Source organism: Aquarana catesbeiana, linkage group LG01 (assembly GCF_042186555.1).
Source record: "Aquarana catesbeiana isolate 2022-GZ linkage group LG01, ASM4218655v1, whole genome shotgun sequence".
NCBI lineage: Eukaryota > Metazoa > Chordata > Amphibia > Anura > Ranidae > Aquarana > Aquarana catesbeiana.
Window position 1 is genome coordinate 369,910,339 of NC_133324.1, and position 20,867 is coordinate 369,931,205.

Sequence of the window (20,867 nt, forward strand, 5' to 3'; positions counted from 1 at the left end):
CACCGTGGAGGGAAAATGGCTAATTGAGCCCAATTTGGACATTTTCACTTAGGGTTGTACTGACTTTTGTTGCCAGCGGTTTAGACATTAATGGCTGTGTGTTGAGTTATTTTGAGGGGACAGCAAATTTACACTGTTATACAAGCTGTACACTCACTACTTTACATTGTAGCAAAGTGTCATTTAGGGCTGAAACAACTAATCGATTAATCGACACCTAATCGATTATGAAATTAATCGATTACTATTTTCATAATCGATTAATCGGCCAGTAACATAACGTGCTTAAAAAAAAAACTGAAATGAGCCCTTTATAGTACAAAAAGAGCAAATAATTGCTACTGTAACTATTTCTTTCACAGTTCCATAGTAAAAAAATGAACCCCTTACAGTAGTGATTATTTGCTTTTTTTTTGTACTATAAAGGGCTAATATTCATTTTTTTAACCCCATTATGTTACTAAATGTCTTACACTTGGTTCACATCTATGTGTTTTTTGGTGCTTTTTGCAGAAACGGACTACAGTTCATTTACATGGTTTCCTATGGGACACGTTCACATCTATGCTTTTTCAGCCGCTGCGTATTTGGAAAGCGTCAGTGACTTTTTTTAACGCAAAACTGTGCTTTTTTGGTTCAACATACTTCAATGGAGAAGCTGCAGAAAAGCGTGTACAGCATTTTTGCAGCAATTTGTGTTTTTTAATCTGCCCAACAACAAATTGGCCAAAAAAAAATGCAAAAACGCAAATCACAGCAAAATCACGTGCACAAAAATCAAAACCAAAGTATTCTAATAGGGGAATGGCGCTGTTCACAGATAGTGGCCATACGGTACGCACACGTCGCTTTCACGTTTTGACTCTGCACTTCCGGTTTCGGCAGCTAGGCTGGTGGAACGCACGCCGGCACCTCGCTGCCTAGACACCATCCGCTTTTTGTTTTTGTTTAGTGAGCATTGTTAGCTCCCGTTTTTAACTTTTTATATATGTTTTAACAATAAACTCTTTTTAACGGATTTACACCATGCGGATTTCCTGTTTCTCCACATATAATTTGTTCCGGTGGATACTCATGTAAGAACAACGCGGATCCAGTGGGAAGGGGCTTGCTGTACCTGAGAGGGGGATCCTTGGACTCCAGCATTCCGGCCACAGGATTGATTCATGCCCTTCACCCCTGCAGGGGTAGGGCTTTCTGGTGAGTGAGGGCACAAAAGGGGGCCTGCCAGACACGGATACACTACACTGAAACTTTGCGGGTGATCACACACCTGTCGGATATATTTTCATTGGACAATTCATATTGGACATTTTTGAGTGTATTATTTACTCATTTACACATCTGTTTGATGGCACATATTTATTAATTATTATACTCATTTTTTCCATTCACCTTCCACATATATTTCCACTTTTCATTTACTTTTTTTTTTTATTTAAATTTTGGATGATCACAGATGTTCATTTGAATCACTTATATGTAATTTTATTATTGTGGAAGACATTTGGCACAAGAGTGGGCATTTTAATGTTGTTATCACTTTTTATGTAATTTTTTTGTCATTTTTTCTACTTTGTACTAGGTACGGTTTTGGTTTTTTACTTTTGGTAGTGATTTGCTATTTATACTTTCTGTCATCTCACCTAAGGGATTAATTCATAGCATTTTAGTTAGAATTTCCACACACTTTGGTGCACCCCGCACATCCATTGCTTACCACTTTCATATTCATACATTTATTTTTTATTCATATATATATTTTTTACTCAAAAAAAAAAAAATTTTTATTCAAAAAAATTTCTTTCCCATTTCTGGTGGGTTGGGGTTGTGTCCCTCTGTTTTTTCCACTATCTGTGAACAGCGCCATTCCCCTATTAGAATACTTTGGTTTTGTGGATTTCACTTTGGTGTCTCCATTTTGATCGGGGGCTGCAGTCCCTTGTTATTATTGGTCCTAAGCGCGGAATATTTGACTTACACAAAAATCAAAACGCACAGCAAAGAGCACTGCAGAAACAGATCAAAAGCAAACTGCATAGGTGTGCACCGAGCTTTATGCTGGCCACACAGATCAATTTTCAGATGAGAATATTCAGACGAAAAATCTTTGTACATTCGATGAATGAAAGAATGTTTGAAATTTTCACTTGTTTTTAACATTCTGTTTTTAAAATGAATGTAATTTCTGAACGAAAACCACATACACTGTCTGAAAATTCCTTTCACTAAGAAGTTTTTTATTTCCAAATTCTCCCATCACTGTGGTTGAAAATGAACGTCGATTTGACCCCACTAAAGATTAGAAAATCGAACAAACGTTTTTATCTCTCCTCTAATAGTATATACAGTATATCTCCTCTTATAGTATATACAGTATATCTCTTCTGTCTGTTATTTTCAGAGTGGATTAGATATTTTGCTCCATAACCATATAGTTGGCTATTTTTATTTACCACTGCATAGAGATATTTAGGAATAAATTGCCTTTTTTTAAAAACTTTACATATTAACTAAATTATACATCACACTTTCTTAAGGTTATTAACTGATTAATCAAAACAATACATCGGCCAACTAATCGATTATGAAAATAATCGTTAGTTGCAGCCCCAGTGTCATTTCTTCAGTGTTGTCACATGAAAAGATATAATAAAATCTTTACAAAAGTGTGAGGGGTGTACTCACTTTTGTCAGATACGGTATGTACATCCTAATCAATTGGGGGGGGGGCGGCTGAGGCAGGTTTGGTGGTGTATTTTCTGGGGAACAGTCAGAACTCTCATTTGCCATCATCCCCGAGAAGCAGTCTGCTTTTAAACTGTTTATTCTTCAGACTGGGACTACTGAAAATGTTTTTAATTTAAAGTGAACTATAGGCAAAACTTTTTTTTTAAATTTTGGATGGAGTAAGGGAGGAATATCCTCTGTCCATTTTATTTTCGCCATCCTGTCCCATAGCCAAACAGCAAGTGAAAGGAAATCTCCGCAAATTAAGGGAATGCCTTAGGAACCACCAGGTCACCAGAACTAGTATTCCATTGGAAGATTTCCCCTCTATTACTTGTCTGGGAACAACCCAAAATTTGGGATTTTCTTTTACTTTCACTTTCAAGGATAATAGTGAACATGATAAATAGACAACAATAAAAACTTGGCAGATATTCTAATCCCACTGCACTTCATCCAAAACTAAAAAAAAAGAGTTTTGCCTTTAGTTATACTTTAAAGTTCATAAAAAAAATCTGATCATAAGGGAAATGGTTCTTATTCTTCTTTACAATAAATCAACAAACGTAAAGAACCCTACAAATGGAATTTTCCCTACCAGAGTTAAAGTTTCAACGTTGGCACCAGAGAGGCAAAGGTAGCGAACAACTTCCAGAATACCATTATTGGCTGCCAGGTGTAACGGGGTCCGGTTATACTAGAATAAAAGAGCAATGACAATGTATGTTAGCATACTGCATAATGTCAGGGCTGAGATATGCATAATTACATTTGTACAAGCTAGACCAATTTAACTGTGCAATAAGATTCAAGCCTAAACGTCAGCTTTAAGACCACCAATCAACAAGGTCTGCAAATGGTCAGTTACTTTACCTCAATTTATCATTTGATAAAACAAGGATTAAATGAAGAATTTTATTTGAAAATAAGCAAAGAAAAGATCACCAATAGGGGAAAAAACAGGTTTCTGGAAAAATGATTTTCCAGTGGCCATGTTTAATGTAAAGGGCAGAACAGTTATGTAATATTTTAAAGTTAAATTCCTATCTTTGTGCACGCTCATTTTGTTTTTTGTACACAGTTAAACATGAAATGAGTAATCCTAGCATCAGCATCCCAGAATCAGGGCTCGTTCTACATTTCCTGCTATGGCCACTATTCCCCCAGCCACTGGTCTTGTACAAGCATGTGCAGTTCTATAGGACAACGAACAGCAGTGTAATTGTGCTGCTGATGGCTGTGGTGGGCAGACCTGGCATCTCAGATTCCTAGTCTTAGCAGTCCACTAACGTTATGTTTATTGACAGGTAAAGAAGACGGAATCAGAAAACAGTGAATGGCATAATTGTGATGCACCACAAACCCTGTAGTTTTAAACAGCAGCATGGAATACTAGTAAAAAATGATATCTGCACTAGCTAGATCCTTCCTCATGATGCCCGGTAAAGTGGCTTTTTCTATATGCAGTGCTGATGTCACAACTTTTAAAATATGAGTTTAATATTAACACTCAACATATGCTGAATAATTAATTTGCTTGTTTTCAATACAGTGAAAGGTGAAGAAGTATGCAAGAGATTTTTACCCTTCAGCCTTAAAGTGATTGTAAGTCTCTGAAATGAAAAATGAACAAAGCCTATCCTTCTACATTGTGTTCTTGCCATTACCCAAAGCACCTAGTGTCCTTCCTGTCTCCCATCTAATTTCTCTGCTATCTGCAGGAGTCTCTTCTGACAGTCTGCAATAGACAATCTCAGGAGAGGGACCTGCCACCCTCCAGCACACAGCAGGTGATTTACAGTCTTTAGCTGTGTAGAGGGGTGTGTGTCTATTCCTTCCACTCAGGTTTCAGATTACACTTAGCTCCCTGCTCTATGCTATTCAGCATGACATCAGATCCCTGCTCCCTGCCTTCAGTTGTTGAGAAATGCTGTCTAAAATCTGTACTTTGAATGGCTGCAATGAAAAATGCTGCAGATAAAACAGGCACAACTTATGTGGCAGGACTTGTTTCATCTCTTTGTATCACCTGAGGCTAGTCACTTCACTGGGTATATGTAAGGCAGGAGTCTTCAAACTTTTTAAACAAAGGGCCAGTTTACTGTCCTTCAGACGTTATACAGACTGGAGTGAGGCAGTGGGAGCAGAAAATATCCTGGCATCAGTAACCATGTCCCATCATTGGTGTCAGCGAGAGGAATAGTGCCCCACTGTTGGTGTCAGCGAGAGGAATAGTGCCCCACTGTTGGTGTCAGCGAGAGGAATAGCGCCCCACTGTTGGTGTCAGCGAGAGGAATAGCGCCCCACTGTTGGTGTCAGCGAGAGGAATAGCGCCCCACTGTTGGTGTCAGCGGGAGGAATAGCGCCCCACTGTTGGTGTCAGCGGGAGGAATAGCGCCCCACTGTTGGTGTCAGCGAGAGGAATAGCGCCCCACTGTTGGTGTCAGCGAGAGGAATAGCGCCCCACTGTTGGTGTCAGCGAGAGGAATAGCGCCCCACTGTTGGTGTCAGCGAGAGGAATAGCGCCTCACTGTTGGTGTCAGCGAGAGGAATAGCGCCCCACTGTTGGTGTCAGCGAGAGGAATAGCGCCCCACTGTTGGTGTCAGCGAGAGGAATAGCGCCCTACTGTTGGTGTCAGCGAGAGGAATAGCGCCTCACTGTTGGTGTCAGGGAGAGGAATAGCGCCCTACTGTTGGTGTCAGCGAGAGGAATAGCGCCTCACTGTTGGTGTCAGGGAGAGGAATAGCGCCCCACTGTTGGTGTCAGCGAGAGGAATAGCGCCTCACTGTTGGTGTCAGCGAGAGGAATAGCGCCTCACTGTTGGTGTCAGCGAGAGGAATAGCGCCCTACTGCTGGTGTCAGCGAGAGGAATAGCGCCCCACTGTTGGTGTCAGCGAGAGGAATAGCGCCCTACTGCTGGTGTCAGCGAGAGGAATAGCGCCTCACTGTTGGTGTCAGGGAGAGGAATAGCACCCCACTGTTGGTGTCAGCAAGAGGAATAATGCTCCATTGTTGGTGTCAGCAAGAGGAATAGCGCCCCACAGGGTTTAAATCATCTAAAGAGATTGCTTTCCGTGACAGTTATTAAAAAGCAATCATAAGAATTGCTACAAATAGTAGGATAATCATATGCTCACTGAATTAAAGGAAAAATCAATCTATGGCTAGACTATGCATGTCACCTGGCAATTCTTTGAGGGAGAATGACAAAATAATTTTATTGTGTTCAAAGTAGAACTGGTTGTAGAAAGGATGACATAATCTTGCTACAACTGAAACTTTGTAGCTGTCAGAAAGTAGTCTTGTAGTTTTATCAAGATACCAAACCTTACATTCTACAGTAAAGTATTTTTAACAGCAAAACACATTGCAAGGCAAACTGGCTAGAAAAAGACCACCAAAATTGTTTCACCAAGGTTTTCTAACAGAGGTCTACAATTAAATCCACTGTATTCTAGAAACTCATCAACCCTTTAAGTAAAACTGTCAAAAACCTGGGAAATGTTGACTGAAGATAAAAACAATGAATAAGTAGAAGAAAAGTCCCAGGAAAAACTAAGAAGTCCAAATATGTGCAGATGCAAAATTCTCTCCAGATTATTTTGACATGTGGCTTTCACTGAAGGTATCCTCTGCTTATGCATTTGTTCCTGATACACTCAGCTGAAAGGGCCCAGTTTTGTAACTTTAAATGTAAATCTGTGCAAAAAACATCTTCCCAACACATGCAAATATCTCCATGTTTTGTCCCTGTGAATATGCTGCAAGTACAGAAAAATACCAGCTGATCCTGCCAGAAATCCAGTGAGCTACCCCACATTCTACTGCACTGAAATCCCAAGTGGTATTGTCAACCCTGTCCAGTTCACCACTGTGAGCTACAGAACACCACCCCCATCCTATAAAGATAATGCAAGGGGTGGTGTATTCCATCAGAAGTGAGCATGTAATGAGGTGCAAGATGTGCCAATTAAAATTAGCTATGTCCTGCACAACAACAGCCTGGGAACAAAAACTCAACTGAATCCTAGACATACGTTTGACATGTAAATGAAACATACCAACACACAGACACAGAAATTGACACGCTTGACTCTCCACGTGTTTATAGTAATAAACTAAATACAAAAAAAAAAAAAACAAACTACAAAATGACAATAAATAAATAAATAAATAAAAAGAGGCTGCCATGCTTAAAATTATATCGCCTAAACTATTTACAGAAAGCAACTGAGCCTTAATTCAACTCCTATATCAGAGCCCAGCTAGCCTGCAGTAACAATGAGCGTGATTAATAAATTATACATGATCAAGCAACCAGCAGAAAATAGAAAGAAATATATTGGTTAAAGACCAGATTTTAGAATAGCTCCTTTTGGTAGGTGCAATAGTTGTTGTAGATATAAGAACAATATGGTCTATTATACTGGGCAAGGGTCATTGTCTGATTAGCCTGCAAATTATTAGAGGTACATTTTTTAAACATAGGACAATTTTGCTGTAGATATTTGGGGGCATTTTTAATTACCGGTACTAGCTTGATTTACAAATATTTAGCATTATTGTTATCAATAGCTCACCTTGTTAGTAATATCCAAATTACAGTTTGCTTCACACAGTGCCATTACAATAGGAATATTGCCATCTTTGCAGGCGACATGAAGTGGCGTGTTACCATGGCGATCCTGGAAGTCTACATAGCACCCCTGATTGATCAAGGTTTTAACTACTTCCATCTGACATCTTCTTACCGCAAGGTGCAGAGCTATGTGACCATCCTGGAAGAGGTGCACAGAAAAACATTCACATTTACATATTACGGTCTCTTTTTCTTGTATGCGTATGGCCACTAACATCTACCAGAATTGTAAAATTGAGTTCCTTTGGTAGTAATAATTTTCATGACATGACGCACATTTTTCATATCATATATTTTTTTTAAGCTTGGAAGGGGCCAAAACAAAATAGACCTAAAAAAATATTCTGAGCCCAAGTAAGATAATGTTGTATATTCAGTGGCAATAAGGTTTGCTATACATGCTGGGGAAAAGTAATCTTCCTGTCATCAATAAATATTTTAGAAAGGAAAAAGGAATCTTGATACTTTAAAGTACACCTGTGCCTAGATTAATATGTAAATAGTTTTATATACATAAAGGATAAGTTCACCATTAAACAAAAATGAATAAATGCAATTTTTTTGCAGGTAAAAAAATGTGTATTTACCATTTTTGATTTAGGAGCCTGGAAAGCAATGCACCAGTGACCAAGCAAGAAAGACAAAACAGGAAGTGCCACCTGAGTGTAGTATTAAAAACAAGCGGTTTCATCACAAGAATAGGAACACTCACAAGAAGGTATAAAATGGGCTAATCTGGTGCAAGGGGGGGCTGCTCTGATCCATCCCATGGACATGGTTGGATGACGTTCTGTAGTCACAGGGAAGCCGGAAGAACCAGCGTGAAACGCAGGGTGGATGTGATGTCACCGGAGGCGGTCAGGATACACACAGAGAGAACACTATGGGGTAGAACAGGCTTATCACTGAGGACAGCTGCCATCACTTATCATATACTGGACTTATGGACTCTAAAAGTTTTGTCAAAGGACTATTTTATATCTAACGATGCCCATGTGTACAATGGTACACCTATAGGGCCTTCAGTGTTCATGATCACACTGTGGTTTGCGCCAGTTTCTTCTATTTTCTTCTGTTTGCACCAATGATCAGAAGATCTCTGATGCCATGCAGGTCTTCTGCAAACTGTCAATGTAAGCTGTTTGTCCGTATCTCATACATGCAGGCAGTTTCACACGGAAGAATCAGTGAACTACCAGAGCGCTCAACAGCGCCATGGTAGTTAATCAAGAACTACAAGCCAACAGTCAGAAAGGTTGTTGGTACTTGTAGTTCATTGATTCACAGCAGTTTGAACTGCCCACATGGCTGCATTGTTTGAATTGCAGAGGCGAGTACGGGGAGAAGCCATAAGGAGAGCGGCCTGGTGCTGAACATGGTACACTCCAAATATGGGTGTAATATGTACAGAAAGGTGAACTTATCCTCTAACATAGCCCATGTCCAGTCCAATCAACAAGGGATTTATTTACTGATCCGCTGTTGAATTAGAGCAAAACAGAGGTCACTTTTTTAATTTTTAGTGACATCCATTTTACTTCATCTTTTTGCTGCATGTAAATACCGGAGCCATTTTAGATGAGATGGCAGCTGAGTGTAAACATTATCATTATGTTTACATCCAATTACATCCTAGATTAGTTATGTTTAGGCCTGAAAAAACAGAAATGGACACAGAACTTTGCCATTTTCTTTGAACCTGGACAGACTTGGAGGTAATCAGATGTAAACAAACACAAGTCTATTTACATCCAGCTGCTCAGACTAACATGAAGCTTTCGATCAGGTACGCCTGAAAAACTGGAAGGTGCACCTGATTGGACTGCTTGTGTGAAAGGGGCCTAAAAGAGCTTAAAAACAAGCAATCTCTGACCCTTCTAGGTGACTGGTTTCTAACAGCTAAGAAACACTTGCTGTTTGTTTACATTAGAAGGCTGACAAGATTCTGGGCCCTTTTCACATGACCGCTTCAATCCAAAAAAAACTGACGGACCTGATCGGACAGTCCATTCACCCCTATGGACGGGCAGGTGTAAACGGACGTGTGTCCATTTACACCTGCCTATCTCTAATCTGATCTGGAGAGCAGTCGGGTGTAAACAGACACCTCCTGAATACCTGTCATCTGCTCCTATGCTGCGGTGGATCGCTTTTCACAGGCTGTCTTAATTGTAAACAAATCCTGTTTTGTGAACTTTAAAACAAGCCCTTCTTTATCTTCGTATTTTTGTAAGCATTGTGACAAGTGCTATTAAGTATTCATTCAGCAATCTGGACACAGGTTCACTTTAAGGCAAAGAACACATACAAACACAGGAGAACTGGATTACTGAACAAACAAAAAATATAAACATAAAAACAAGGAATGATCACAATCTCTCAATAAATAACCATAGGGATAATATCTAACTCTGATTAAGATATGAAGGGCCCGTCTACATTTTCTTCTTTCCCTTTTGTTTAGTGATCTAATATGTTACATTCTCATAATAAATATTCATTCAGTCCTGAAAATGGCTCCCATAAGTAACAGACTGATACAAGGAGGATATTTTGACAAGCTGCATCTCTTCAGTTACACTGTGCCGTGCTGAGTTTTGCTATAAAACAACAGCTTGAGTGCAGTGGGGTACCAGCCTTTATGGTGTAATATATAACATTCACAGAGATACGGTGGACACAGCTAAATAATGAAGGAGCTGATTTATGAAGTGCTAATGTTAGAAATATTACTCAGCGCCTGGACTTTCATTCAACATCCAATCATGCAGAGAGCAGGCAAGCTTGTAATTTTATCTGATTTTCCATCCAAAGAATATGAAATGCTATGCTGAACCAAACTGTGCAGGTAAAAATTGCACACAAGGATTGGCATTTACATCCTACTGAGAATTCTCTGTTATATTTTAATATTTTACTAGTGGGGTTTCATATTGAGGAATTGCAGGTTACGAACTGCCGATTAGGTGTTCGAGAAGATGTTATTTGCAGGCCTAAATGGCTCTTGATCGCCTATGTGTGTAATTTGTGACGGCGGTAATCATTCACCTTGTCGGTTGCATCAAGGTCGGCTCCATGTTCAGTTAAGCACTCCACAATATCATGGTATCCTCTGGCAGAGGCTGTGAGGAGCGGCGTCTCGCCTTCCCGATTACGAATGTTGACACTGCAGCCAGCCTGGCACAGAGCTTTAGCCACAGGATAGTAGCCATGCCAAGAAGCACAATGCAATGGGGTTTCAGCCTCCTGGAAAGGAACATTACATTAATCATTGCATTTTTTCCTAGTTGTAACAAGAGAGATCCAGAGTGAAACTCCAGCTAAAACTTTTCCACTTACAACCTATATAAAGTTTTTATTGTTCTTTTATCTCTTGGGGAAATTTGCTAGTTCTTGGGTGGTAACCAGGACAGGACGGGATAAGAAAGCGCTCCAATTGGTACACACATCAATGCTTTTCAAGAGTTGGAAACGCAGTCAATTTTTTCATTGCCATCTCCCCCATAGAGGAGATTCTTCTGACACACAACCAAAGCCTTAAAGAGGGTTCTGCCCCATGTCCCTCCCATTTGGTAGCTCATTTTTAGTGACTGACAAAACTCAGTAATTTGAAAGAATTAGCCATATGAGCTACATAGGCCTACAAAACTGATAAACATTGTTATAGGTAGCTGCCAGTGTCCACTTTTGCAATGCAGTATGCTGCTGTAATACATGCATTAGTGCAACACACGCTACATGAGGGGGAACTAATCCTTCAGCTCTGCCCACACAACTCCAAAACGTCTTAGCTGCTGCACTGTCTATGTGACAGTCCCAGAGTCTACTGATATTTATGTGAACCTGGGTCAGCAGGTCTAAAAAGTGTGTAACTAATGCCGTGTACACACAAGTGGACTTCTCGACCGGACTGGTCCGACGGACCGAATCCGGCGGACAATCCGACCGGGCTCCATCGGACCTGCAGCGGACTTTTTCAGTCGAAAATCTGACGGACTTTAGATTCGGAACATGTTTCAAATTTGTTCGACAGACTCGAGTCCGGTCGAAAAATCCGCTCGTCTGTATGCTAGTCCGACAGACGAAAACCCACGCTAGGGCAGCTATTGGCTACTGGCTATCAACTTCCTTATTTTAGTCCAGTCGTACGTCATCACGTACGAATCCGTCGGAATTTGGTGTGATCGTGTGTAGGCAAGTCCGTTCTTTCAAAAGTCCGTTGGAAAGTCCATCGGACCAGTCCGGTCGAAAACTCCACCCGTGAGTACGCGGCATAAGGCTTAAAGTGGAAGTAAAGGCTAAACCTAACTAACTCTAAACCCACTCTCAGCCACATTCTAAGCCCAATCTATCTAGCCCTGTACAAAAAAAAAAAAAAATTGCTATACTTACCTGTTCTGCAGCCACTCCGGTCCAGTCCCAGGCTGAGCTGTCAACTGCGGCTTCAGTGTGTAGGAGAGGCAGCCAACGGAAGCCTCATAATAACCCTATGGGTAGTGTCACTTTCCATGCATTTCCTGTCCGGTGTTGGCTTTCTTCCACACACAGAGACCGGACCGGAGCAGCTGCAGAACAGGTAAGTATAGTCATTTTTTTTTTTTTTTAGAGGGCTAGCTTAGCTTAGGCTTAGCCTGTGGCTGAGAGTAGGCTTTAGAGTTAGTTAGGTTTTGCCATTACTTCTACTTTAAGCTACACTTCATGCTGGTGGTTGACCTGCATTTTTGCCACCCTCCAAACTGCAAATGCAGCCATCTAGGGGTATGTAGGCTGCAGCCATGATGCTTTGCATCCCAGGATGGCAAAAATGATCACCCTCCCATTGTGTTCGGTGAATCGTAACCCATCCAAATGAGCGGGGTTGGGAGCATGATAGTGCAGGTTTTTAGGAGTAGGAGAGGAAGCAACATATTCTTTCTTCACCGCCTGTCAAACACCCTTTGAATAGCAATCCACAACGAATCACTCTTCAAAAGGGCAACACTTGTTTAAATTAGCCCTCACTGTGTGCCCTTGCAATATGATGCCATTAAGATCAGCAAGGCTCCTGAACTGAACACAATGGGGTTGATGTACTAAAACTGGAGAGTGCAAAATCTGGTGCAGCTCTGCATAGAAACCAATCAGCTTCCATTTTTTTGCACCACTGCACCAGGATTTTGCACTCTCCAGTCTTCATAAATCAACCTCTATGCACTGACCATTCTGTATGCTGAAAGAAACAGCAGCCATCTGCTAGGAAACTTGTTTGTATACCAACATGTAAAGTGGAACCTTTAAAGTGTATGTCAAGAAAAATCTTCAACAGCAACACAGACAGCAACTTTTTTTTATTCTTTTTTAGTAGAGGAAAGCTTGAAACCCCGAGAGATTTTAATTTCTGTTAGTTTTTTTCCTTACTTCCTGTCTGACAAAATGTTGCCAGCAGACCAGAAAAGTGAAATCGCTCTAATGAAGCCTTGAATAACATTAAAAACCTGATGGAGATTCTAACACCCTCTTGCGCTTTCTAAAAAGAAAATTTTTGGCTTGACATACACTTTAAATACATAGATGCTGTGGATTATCATTTTACATTGCAAATTATTAGCTATCCAATTCACAAGAAATGATAAAAAAAGCAGGAAGTGTTATAACAGTTAATTTATTACACATTAACGGCAGCTTGGGTACTAGCCCTGCACTTTATATTGGTAAAAACATCACTGTGTTTAGTACAAAAACAAAATGCTGCTGTATGCGTTATAAACAGACCTTTGCATGCATTGTACAAAATCCAAGGAGCTTATTATTTTTCCAACATAAAAACTCCCTGCGACACCATACAACTGATCCATTTGTGTGGAAACGTTTTTGCAAAAGGGTCCCCTGTGCCTCTTTCATGCATATAAAGACATTAGCTCTTATTCATAGTGTGTCATGGAAAAAAGCTTGTGTCTCCCACTCAAAGCACTGTTCGTGAGCCTCAACTCAAAGCACTGTTCCCACTAAAGCAGATAAATGTGCATTGGTGTGCCATAACACACATCACACAGTTAAGCAGTGGAAAAGGGAAGGAAAGCCTCCTTGACGACAAGAAGTAAAATACATAGTGACAGAATAACATTGTACAAGGCAGGCACCTAGACAAGAAAAACAGTTATTTAAATTAACTCTTTGTTGGAAAAGATTGTTATTTTTATATTCCCTTAACATTATATTTATGTAACAGAAGGAGGCAATGAGTTAAATTTGGATATTTACACTGGCCATACAGTATACAATTTTCTCATTCAATTTCCTTTAGATTATTTTATATTATCTTCAATTGTGTAGTTCAAGGGCCTTCCTGATTTCATACACATGAAAAGTGTTTAGGTTTGACCTCATATTACAGTGGGGAAAAGTATTTGATCCCCTGCAGATTTTGTAAGTTTGCCCACTTACAAAGAAATGAAGGGTCTATAATTTTTTTTATCATATTTGTATTTTAAATTATAAAGACAGAATATCAATCAAAAATCCAGAAAATCACATAAAGCAAATGCTATAAATTTAGTTGCAGTTAAGTTAGTAAAAATAGGATTTTTTAAAACAGCTTACCTGTAAAATCCTTTTCTTTCGAAGGACATCACGGGACACAGAGCCACAGTAATTACTGATGGGTTATATAGGTATCACTGGTGATTGGACACTGGCACACCCTATCAGGAAGTTCAACCCCCTATATAATCCCTCCCCCTTGCAGGGATACCTCAGTTTTGTAGCCAAGCAATATAGTGTATTAGAAGAGGGGCGGGACCTCTGTGTCCCGTGATGTCCTTCGAAAGAAAAGGATTTTACAGGTAAGCTGTTTTAAAAAATCCTATTTTCTTTCTCGAACATCACGGGACACAGAGCCACAGTAATTACTGATGGGATGTCCCAGAGCAATGCTACCTGAGGGGGGGGAACCACGACCAAGTAGGGTGCAATCAGACCTGAGGACTGTACCGCTGCCCGCAGCACACTACGCCCAAAGGCGATATCCTCATGCCTTCTCAAATCCACCTGATAGAATCTGGTGAATGTATGAACTGAAGACCAGGTTGCGGCCTTGCAGATTTGAGCCATAGAGGCCCGGTGATGCACTGCCCAAGAAGCACCAATAGCCCTTGTGGAATGTGCCCTGATCTGAAACGGAGGAATCTTCTGTTTCAAACCGTAAGCTTGAATGATCAACTGTCAAATCCATTTAGAAATGGTAGCTTTTGACGCTGCCTGTCCTCTATTGGGACCCTCTGGCAGCACAAACAAAACATCCGTCTTGCGGATCTGAGTAGTTGCCCCTAGATAGGCCTTAACTGCTCTTACTACATCCAACGAATGTAGAGATCTCTCTTCCGGAGAACAGGGATCTGGAAAAAAGGAAGGTAGAACAATGTCTTGGTTTAAATGAAAATCAGAAACCACCTTCGGTAAAAAACTAGGATGAGGGCGTAGTACCACTCTATCCTTGTGTATAATCAAATAAGGCTCCTTACAGGAAAGAGCTGCTAATTCTGATACTCTTCTAGCAGAAGAGATGGCCACCAGAAAAATTTATTTCCTTGTCAACAAGACCAAAGGAATCTGACTTATTGGTTCAAAAGGCTGTTTCTGTAACACAGCCAGGACCAAATTCAAGTCCCAGGGGTTTAGGGGCGCTTTAACCGGAGGATTAAGACGCATCACCCCCTGCATAAAGTTTCGGACCAAAGAATGCGAAGCAAGTGGCCGCTGAAATAATACTGATAAAGCAGAAACCTGGCCCTTGATGGTACTCAAGGCCAGCTTCATCTCTAATCCCATCTGTAGAAAATCAAGGATTCTACCTATGACATATTTCCTGGGATGCCAACCTCTGGATTCACACCAGGTTATATAAGCCTTCCAGACTCTATGATAAATCATCCTGGAAGCTGGCTTCCTTGCATTAATCAAGGTAGATATGACAGGACCTGAGAGCCCACGACTCTTCAGAACGTGGGTCTCAATAGCCAAACCGTCAAATTTAGCGTTTGTAAGGCAGGATGGAACACTGGACCCTGAGATAACAGGTCTGGGCGTACCGGTAGGGTCCACGGGGAACCCACCGTCATCCTTACTATTTCTGCATACCAAGTCCTTCTGGGCCAAGCGGGGGCCACCAGAAGTACCGACTTCCTTTCCTGCCTGATCCTGCGAAGGAGTCGTGGTAGTAGCAGAATAGGCGGGAATGCGTAAATCAGTGAGAACCGATGCCATGGAATCACCAACGCATCCGTCCCGCATGCAAGAGGATCTTTTGTCCTTGCCACAAATCTGTCTATCTTTTTGTTGAATCGGGGTGCAAAGAGATCTACATCTGGAACCCCCCATCTTTGGCATATGGCCCAAAAGACGTCGGGATGCAGAGACCATTCCCCTGTAAGTAACTGCTGGCGGCTTAGATAGTCCGCCTGCCAATTCTCTATTCCCGGGATGAAAACTGCCGATATGCATGGCACATGCATCTCTGCCCAGACTAAGATCTGGTTCACCTCTTTTTGAGCAGCTCAGCTCCGGGTGCCTCCCTGATGATTGACATAAGCCACTGCTGTGGCATTGTCGGACTGGATCCTGACCGGACAACCCTGTAGCCTGATAGTCCAGGCTTTTAGAGCTAGATGTATCGCCCGGATCTCCAGAATGTTGATGGGTAAGGTCCTCTCTGTCTTGGACCATACCCCTTGGACCGCAGCCTGTTCCAGAACTGCTCCCCAACCTGACAGACTGGCATCTGTTGTTACCACCGTCCAGGTAACCGGTAGAAAGGATTTCCCCTTCCGCAGGTTTTCGGGTATGAGCCACCAATTGAGGCTCTGACGCACCGCATGCGACAGGTGCATCGGAAAGTCTAATGCCTGAACCTTCTTGTTCCAGGTCGACAGAATACTGTGTTGCAGCATTCTTGAGTGAAACTGAGCATAGGGAACTGCTTCGAATGAAGACACCATCTTCCCTCATACAAAGGCGGACTGAGGGACCCTTCTTGGTCCTTACTGTCAGAATCAGCTCTCTCAAAGCAGTGATCTTTGCCTGGGGTAGAAATATTTTCTCCTGGCTTGTATCTATAATCAGACCTAAATACTCCAGTCTTCTTACTGGTTTTAGGAAAGACTTTTCTAAGTTGAGGATCCAACCCAGGTGTTCTAGATACCTGACCGTGGTCCTCAAGTTTCCATTCAAAGAGGCTACCGACCGGTCTATCAAGAGCAGGTCGTCTAGGTATGCTATGACAGCTATACCCTGAGCCCTTAATCTGGCCAGAGGAGGAGCCAAGATCTCTGTGAACACTCGAGGTGCAGTGGCTATCCCAAAAGGCAGAGCCACAAACTGGAAATGGCGCCCTCCTACCTCGAAGCGCAGAAATTTCTGATGAGCAGGAAAAATGGGCACATGCAGATATGCATCTCTGATGTCTATTGATGCCAGAAATTCTCCTCCCTGCAGGGTGGGAACTACTGTTCGAATTGATTCCATGCGGAAGGATTGAATCCTTAGGAATCGGTCCAGATCCCTTAAGTCCAAAATGGGCCTGACATCCCCATTTGGCTTTTGGACCGTAAAAAGGTTGGAATAGAAGCCCAATCCCTGGTCCTTTGCGGGAACTATCATAATGACCTCCTGCGACAAAAGTCGCTCTAACGCTAGAAGGAGCGACTGCTTCTTCTCTGGGTCTCTGGGAACATTTGATCTGAGGAACCGAGGAGAAGGGAATTCCTGAAACTCCAGCTTGTACCCTAAGGTTACCGTGGAGACTACCCATCTGTCCTGGAAGTCCTCGTACCAGAGCTCTGAGAACTGTCGCAGTCTTCCCCCCACTCGAGTGAGCGGGGGCGCCCCCTCATGCAGAGGTCTTAGTGTTTTGCCTAGTAGGCTTCTTTCCCCAGGACTTCTTTTGTCCCTGGGGTTGACTCTTGTCTCTGGACCCCGATGGAGGCGGCCTTCGAGACTGCCTGGAGGCTGAAGCCCCCAGCGCTGGGGGAAAGAGTCCGTTTGAAAGAGGGACGCTTACTCTTCTTCTTGACAGGTAAGAGAGTGCTTTTCCCACAAGAGATTCTCTTGATATAGTTATCCAAGTCCTCTCCAAACAACCTTGCACCACGAAATGGAAACCCAGCCAGTAGCTTCTTACATGGTGCTTCGGCTGACCAATTTTTCAACCATAGGATTCTACGTATATGCACCAACCCCAGTGAAAGACGGGAGATTTGCACGATAGAATCTCTAATGGCGTCAACCACAAAGCATAAGGCCGCTGGAAGGTTAGCAAACCCCTGGGCCTGCTGTTCAGGTAATACTTTGATGACCTGCTTAACATGGTCTCTTAAGTATTGACAGACTCCAATCGCTGCTACTGCAGGTTGGGCCACTGATCCTGCTAAGGAGAAAACATCCTTCAATAGGGATTCCATCCTTTTATCTACAGGATCCCTGAGCATCTGAGCATTGTCTACAGGACAAGTCAGGCTATTATTTACGGAGGAAATGGCGGCATCAATAGCCGGTATTCCCCACATTTTAATAAACTTTTCTTCCATCGGATAAAGTGTTGAAAACTTTCTCGGCGGAAAAAAACATTTGTCTGGGTGATCCCACTCAGAATAAATAAGCTTTTCAAGTAAAGTATGAACAGGAAAAGCATGTGCTGCTTGGAAAGGTTTCAGTGACCCCAAAGCAGAAGAGGATTCTTTAGCAGTTTCAGGTATGGGCAACTTAAATGTGGAGCGGACCAATCCAGTGAGGATCTGCACTAAGACTTTCTCCTCTTGGGAAGTCGCAGAGGGTCCCTCTCCACCTGAATCCTCCGAAGAGGAATCATCCATCCCATCCCGATCCTCTGAAAGGGATTCATCTCCTTTATCCCAGAGCTCCTCTGTCTGAGGGTCTTGGGGAACAGAGGAAAGCCTAGTGCGTTTTCTTCCACTGAGTGAAGACGTAATCACGGCCATTAATCTTTCCTCTAGACCATTAATGGTTGAGGAAAAAACCTCTTGTGTAATATATACAGGGGCTGAAGTGCCAGAAGCAGGTGTAGCCCCTGACCCCGATGGCTCTCCCTGGCTAGCCGTCCCTGGCCCATCTTTAGGGGGGGAGGATGCTGCCGACAGGGGGCCCTCAGAACCTGAACGAGATCCCCTAGTGTCTCTGGTTCCTGGGGTGCTTGAACCTCTTCTACCCATAGTGCAAAGCAACAAGGTGTGAGGTATACAAATGAACACTGCCCGCTGAGCGATGTAGTCTGGCTAAAAGCCTTGCTACCCAATGCTCAGTCTGGTGTTACTTCAGTAAATGCTGCCTAGGAGAATGCCTGTGTCCCACCTTACATGCGACCGTCAGCTCTGTGTCTCTCAGAAGGCTGAGTGCACCTGTACAGAGTGCCTTTAATAGCCTGCAGCTGGCCTGAGTGGGAGTCTAAACACTATGTGCTGACGTCCCGCCCCCTCCTCTACCGCCCCCCCCTCGAGTTTTGAAAAAAACGAGCGCTTCCCGCACTGCCGACTCTCCTGTCATGCTTCTGGAGAAAAGGCTGGGGATGGGGGGGGGAGGGAGGGAGGCTGGTAACAAGATCTGCCTGAACGGCTATCTTCAGAGATGGTGGCCATTAGGCCGCAGAGCCCGGGTGGTATAACCACTTTCTAGACCCCTGTGGCCCCTCTCTAGCCTGGGGGGGAACATTCAAACATGAGAAATCCCCCTTTCCACCTTACCTGCTTGCAGCCTGCTTTGAGATGCTGGGACATAATCAGCACTGAACACCTGAGACAGTCAGTCAGCATGTGTAGGTTTGTGCTCTTGGCAGCCCCCGGTGGTCACAATAGGCATAGCATGCATTTACCTTAAAGGAGAAAAGCCACTAGAACTCAAAAATTCTGTGGAATCTCCTCTTACCTTATCCAGCCGCAGGGTGCTGTTTACAGAGACCCAATCTTCACCTCTCACGGTGGGCCTCCGTTTGAAAAAACCGTCAGAGACTGGGGCCCCCATCAGTAGGGTGATCCAACAGTTCTGGGACCGTAAAGCACCTCGCCAGAAATTAGGAAGTTTAAAGCCATTTTCTGATCTGCGGGGTCCAGCTCTCTAAAAAGAGAAGCATTACGGGTAAAACCTCGTTTCTTCGGACACAAGGCCCGGGTACCATTCAATTCGGCCATGAAAAGACACTTTGAATGGATCCGGTTCGCCTGGCTTGCCCCAGTATAGGATCTTAGGATATTCCCTTTGGAGCTCAGCACAGGACATCTTTACACGTCCATCACCTAAGACACTGGCGTAAAAACTGAGGTATCCCTGCAAGGGGGAGGGATTATATAGGGGGTTGAACTTCCTGATAGGGTGTGCCAGTGTCCAATCACCAGTGATACCTATATAACCCATCAGTAATTACTGTGGCTCTGTGTCCCGTGATGTTCGAGAAAGAAAGAAGTATTTGACCGCCAAGCAAAACATGACAGTACTTGGTGGAGAAACCCTTGTTGGCAAGCACAGAGGTAAGACGTTTCTTCTAGTTGGTTACCAGGTTTGCACATATCTCAGGAGGGATTTCGGTCCATTCTTCTTTACAGATCTTCTCCAAATCCTTAAGGTTTCTTGGCTGTCTCTGCAACTCCTTCTGAGATGTGTGCAAACCTGGTCACTATCTACATGAAACGTCTTACCTCTGTGCCTGGCAACAAGGGTTTCTCCATTAAAGTACCTAGTCATGTTTGGCTTGAGGATCAAATACTTCTTTTACTCACTGAACTGCAACTCAATTTATAACATTTGTATCGTGTCTTTCTGGATTTTTGGTTGATATTCTGTCTCTATCATTTAAAATACACCTAACATAAAATTTTAGACTCTTCATTTCTTTGTAAGTGGGCAAACTTACAAAATCTTCAGGGGATTAAATAATTATTTTCCCCAATGTATATAATTTTGGTAAATCTAAAGGAAAACTGTACAAGAAAATTGTATAATGTATGGCCAGCCTAATACCATCTAGAAACACATACATACCTTGTCCTGAATGTCTGGATTTGATCCAATACTGCACAAATACTGGATGACCTCCACATGACCATAGCGAGCTGCGACATGCAGGGCTGTTTCCCCAGACTACAATATAAAAAATTCAGAAAAGGTTAAAAAGAAACATAAAATGTTTAACTTTCTATGCAAAAAATAATAAAATAAAGTAAAGAAAAGACTGCAGGCTTTTTTTTTGTATCTGCACAGTATTGTACTACAAACCATTGCAGTTCATAATCAGATTTCAGTTTACTGTAGTCAAGATCAATAAGCATGAAATTTGATTTTTGTGACTTACTGCTTTTACACTGCCTTAGAAATGAATCCCAATCATGTTTCCTGTGAACTGTGCAATATCAGCAGGTAAAAACAGCATTGCACTGGTAAGCATTTGCATAGCATGGAGAGAAAAGTAATTATTGACTTTGTCATCTACGTAAAAAGGCATGTGTGCAAGCTAAGATA

The 20,867-nt window shown here is 42.4% G+C and overlaps 1 protein-coding gene across 1 annotated transcript in view; it reads right to left on the reverse strand.

Moving 5' to 3' along the window:
- DAPK1 (death associated protein kinase 1) overlaps nucleotides 1-20,867 on the reverse strand; it is a 222,888-nt gene that overhangs the window by 38,432 nt on the left and 163,589 nt on the right. Inside the window, exons 15-18 of the mRNA XM_073633362.1 lie at nucleotides 20,391-20,489; nucleotides 10,419-10,616; nucleotides 7,312-7,509; nucleotides 3,329-3,427 (exon numbers count right to left, since the gene is read on the reverse strand). Coding sequence (XP_073489463.1) covers nucleotides 3,329-3,427; nucleotides 7,312-7,509; nucleotides 10,419-10,616; nucleotides 20,391-20,489 — 594 coding nt within the window. The remainder of the gene's footprint in view (nucleotides 1-3,328; nucleotides 3,428-7,311; nucleotides 7,510-10,418; nucleotides 10,617-20,390; nucleotides 20,490-20,867) is intronic.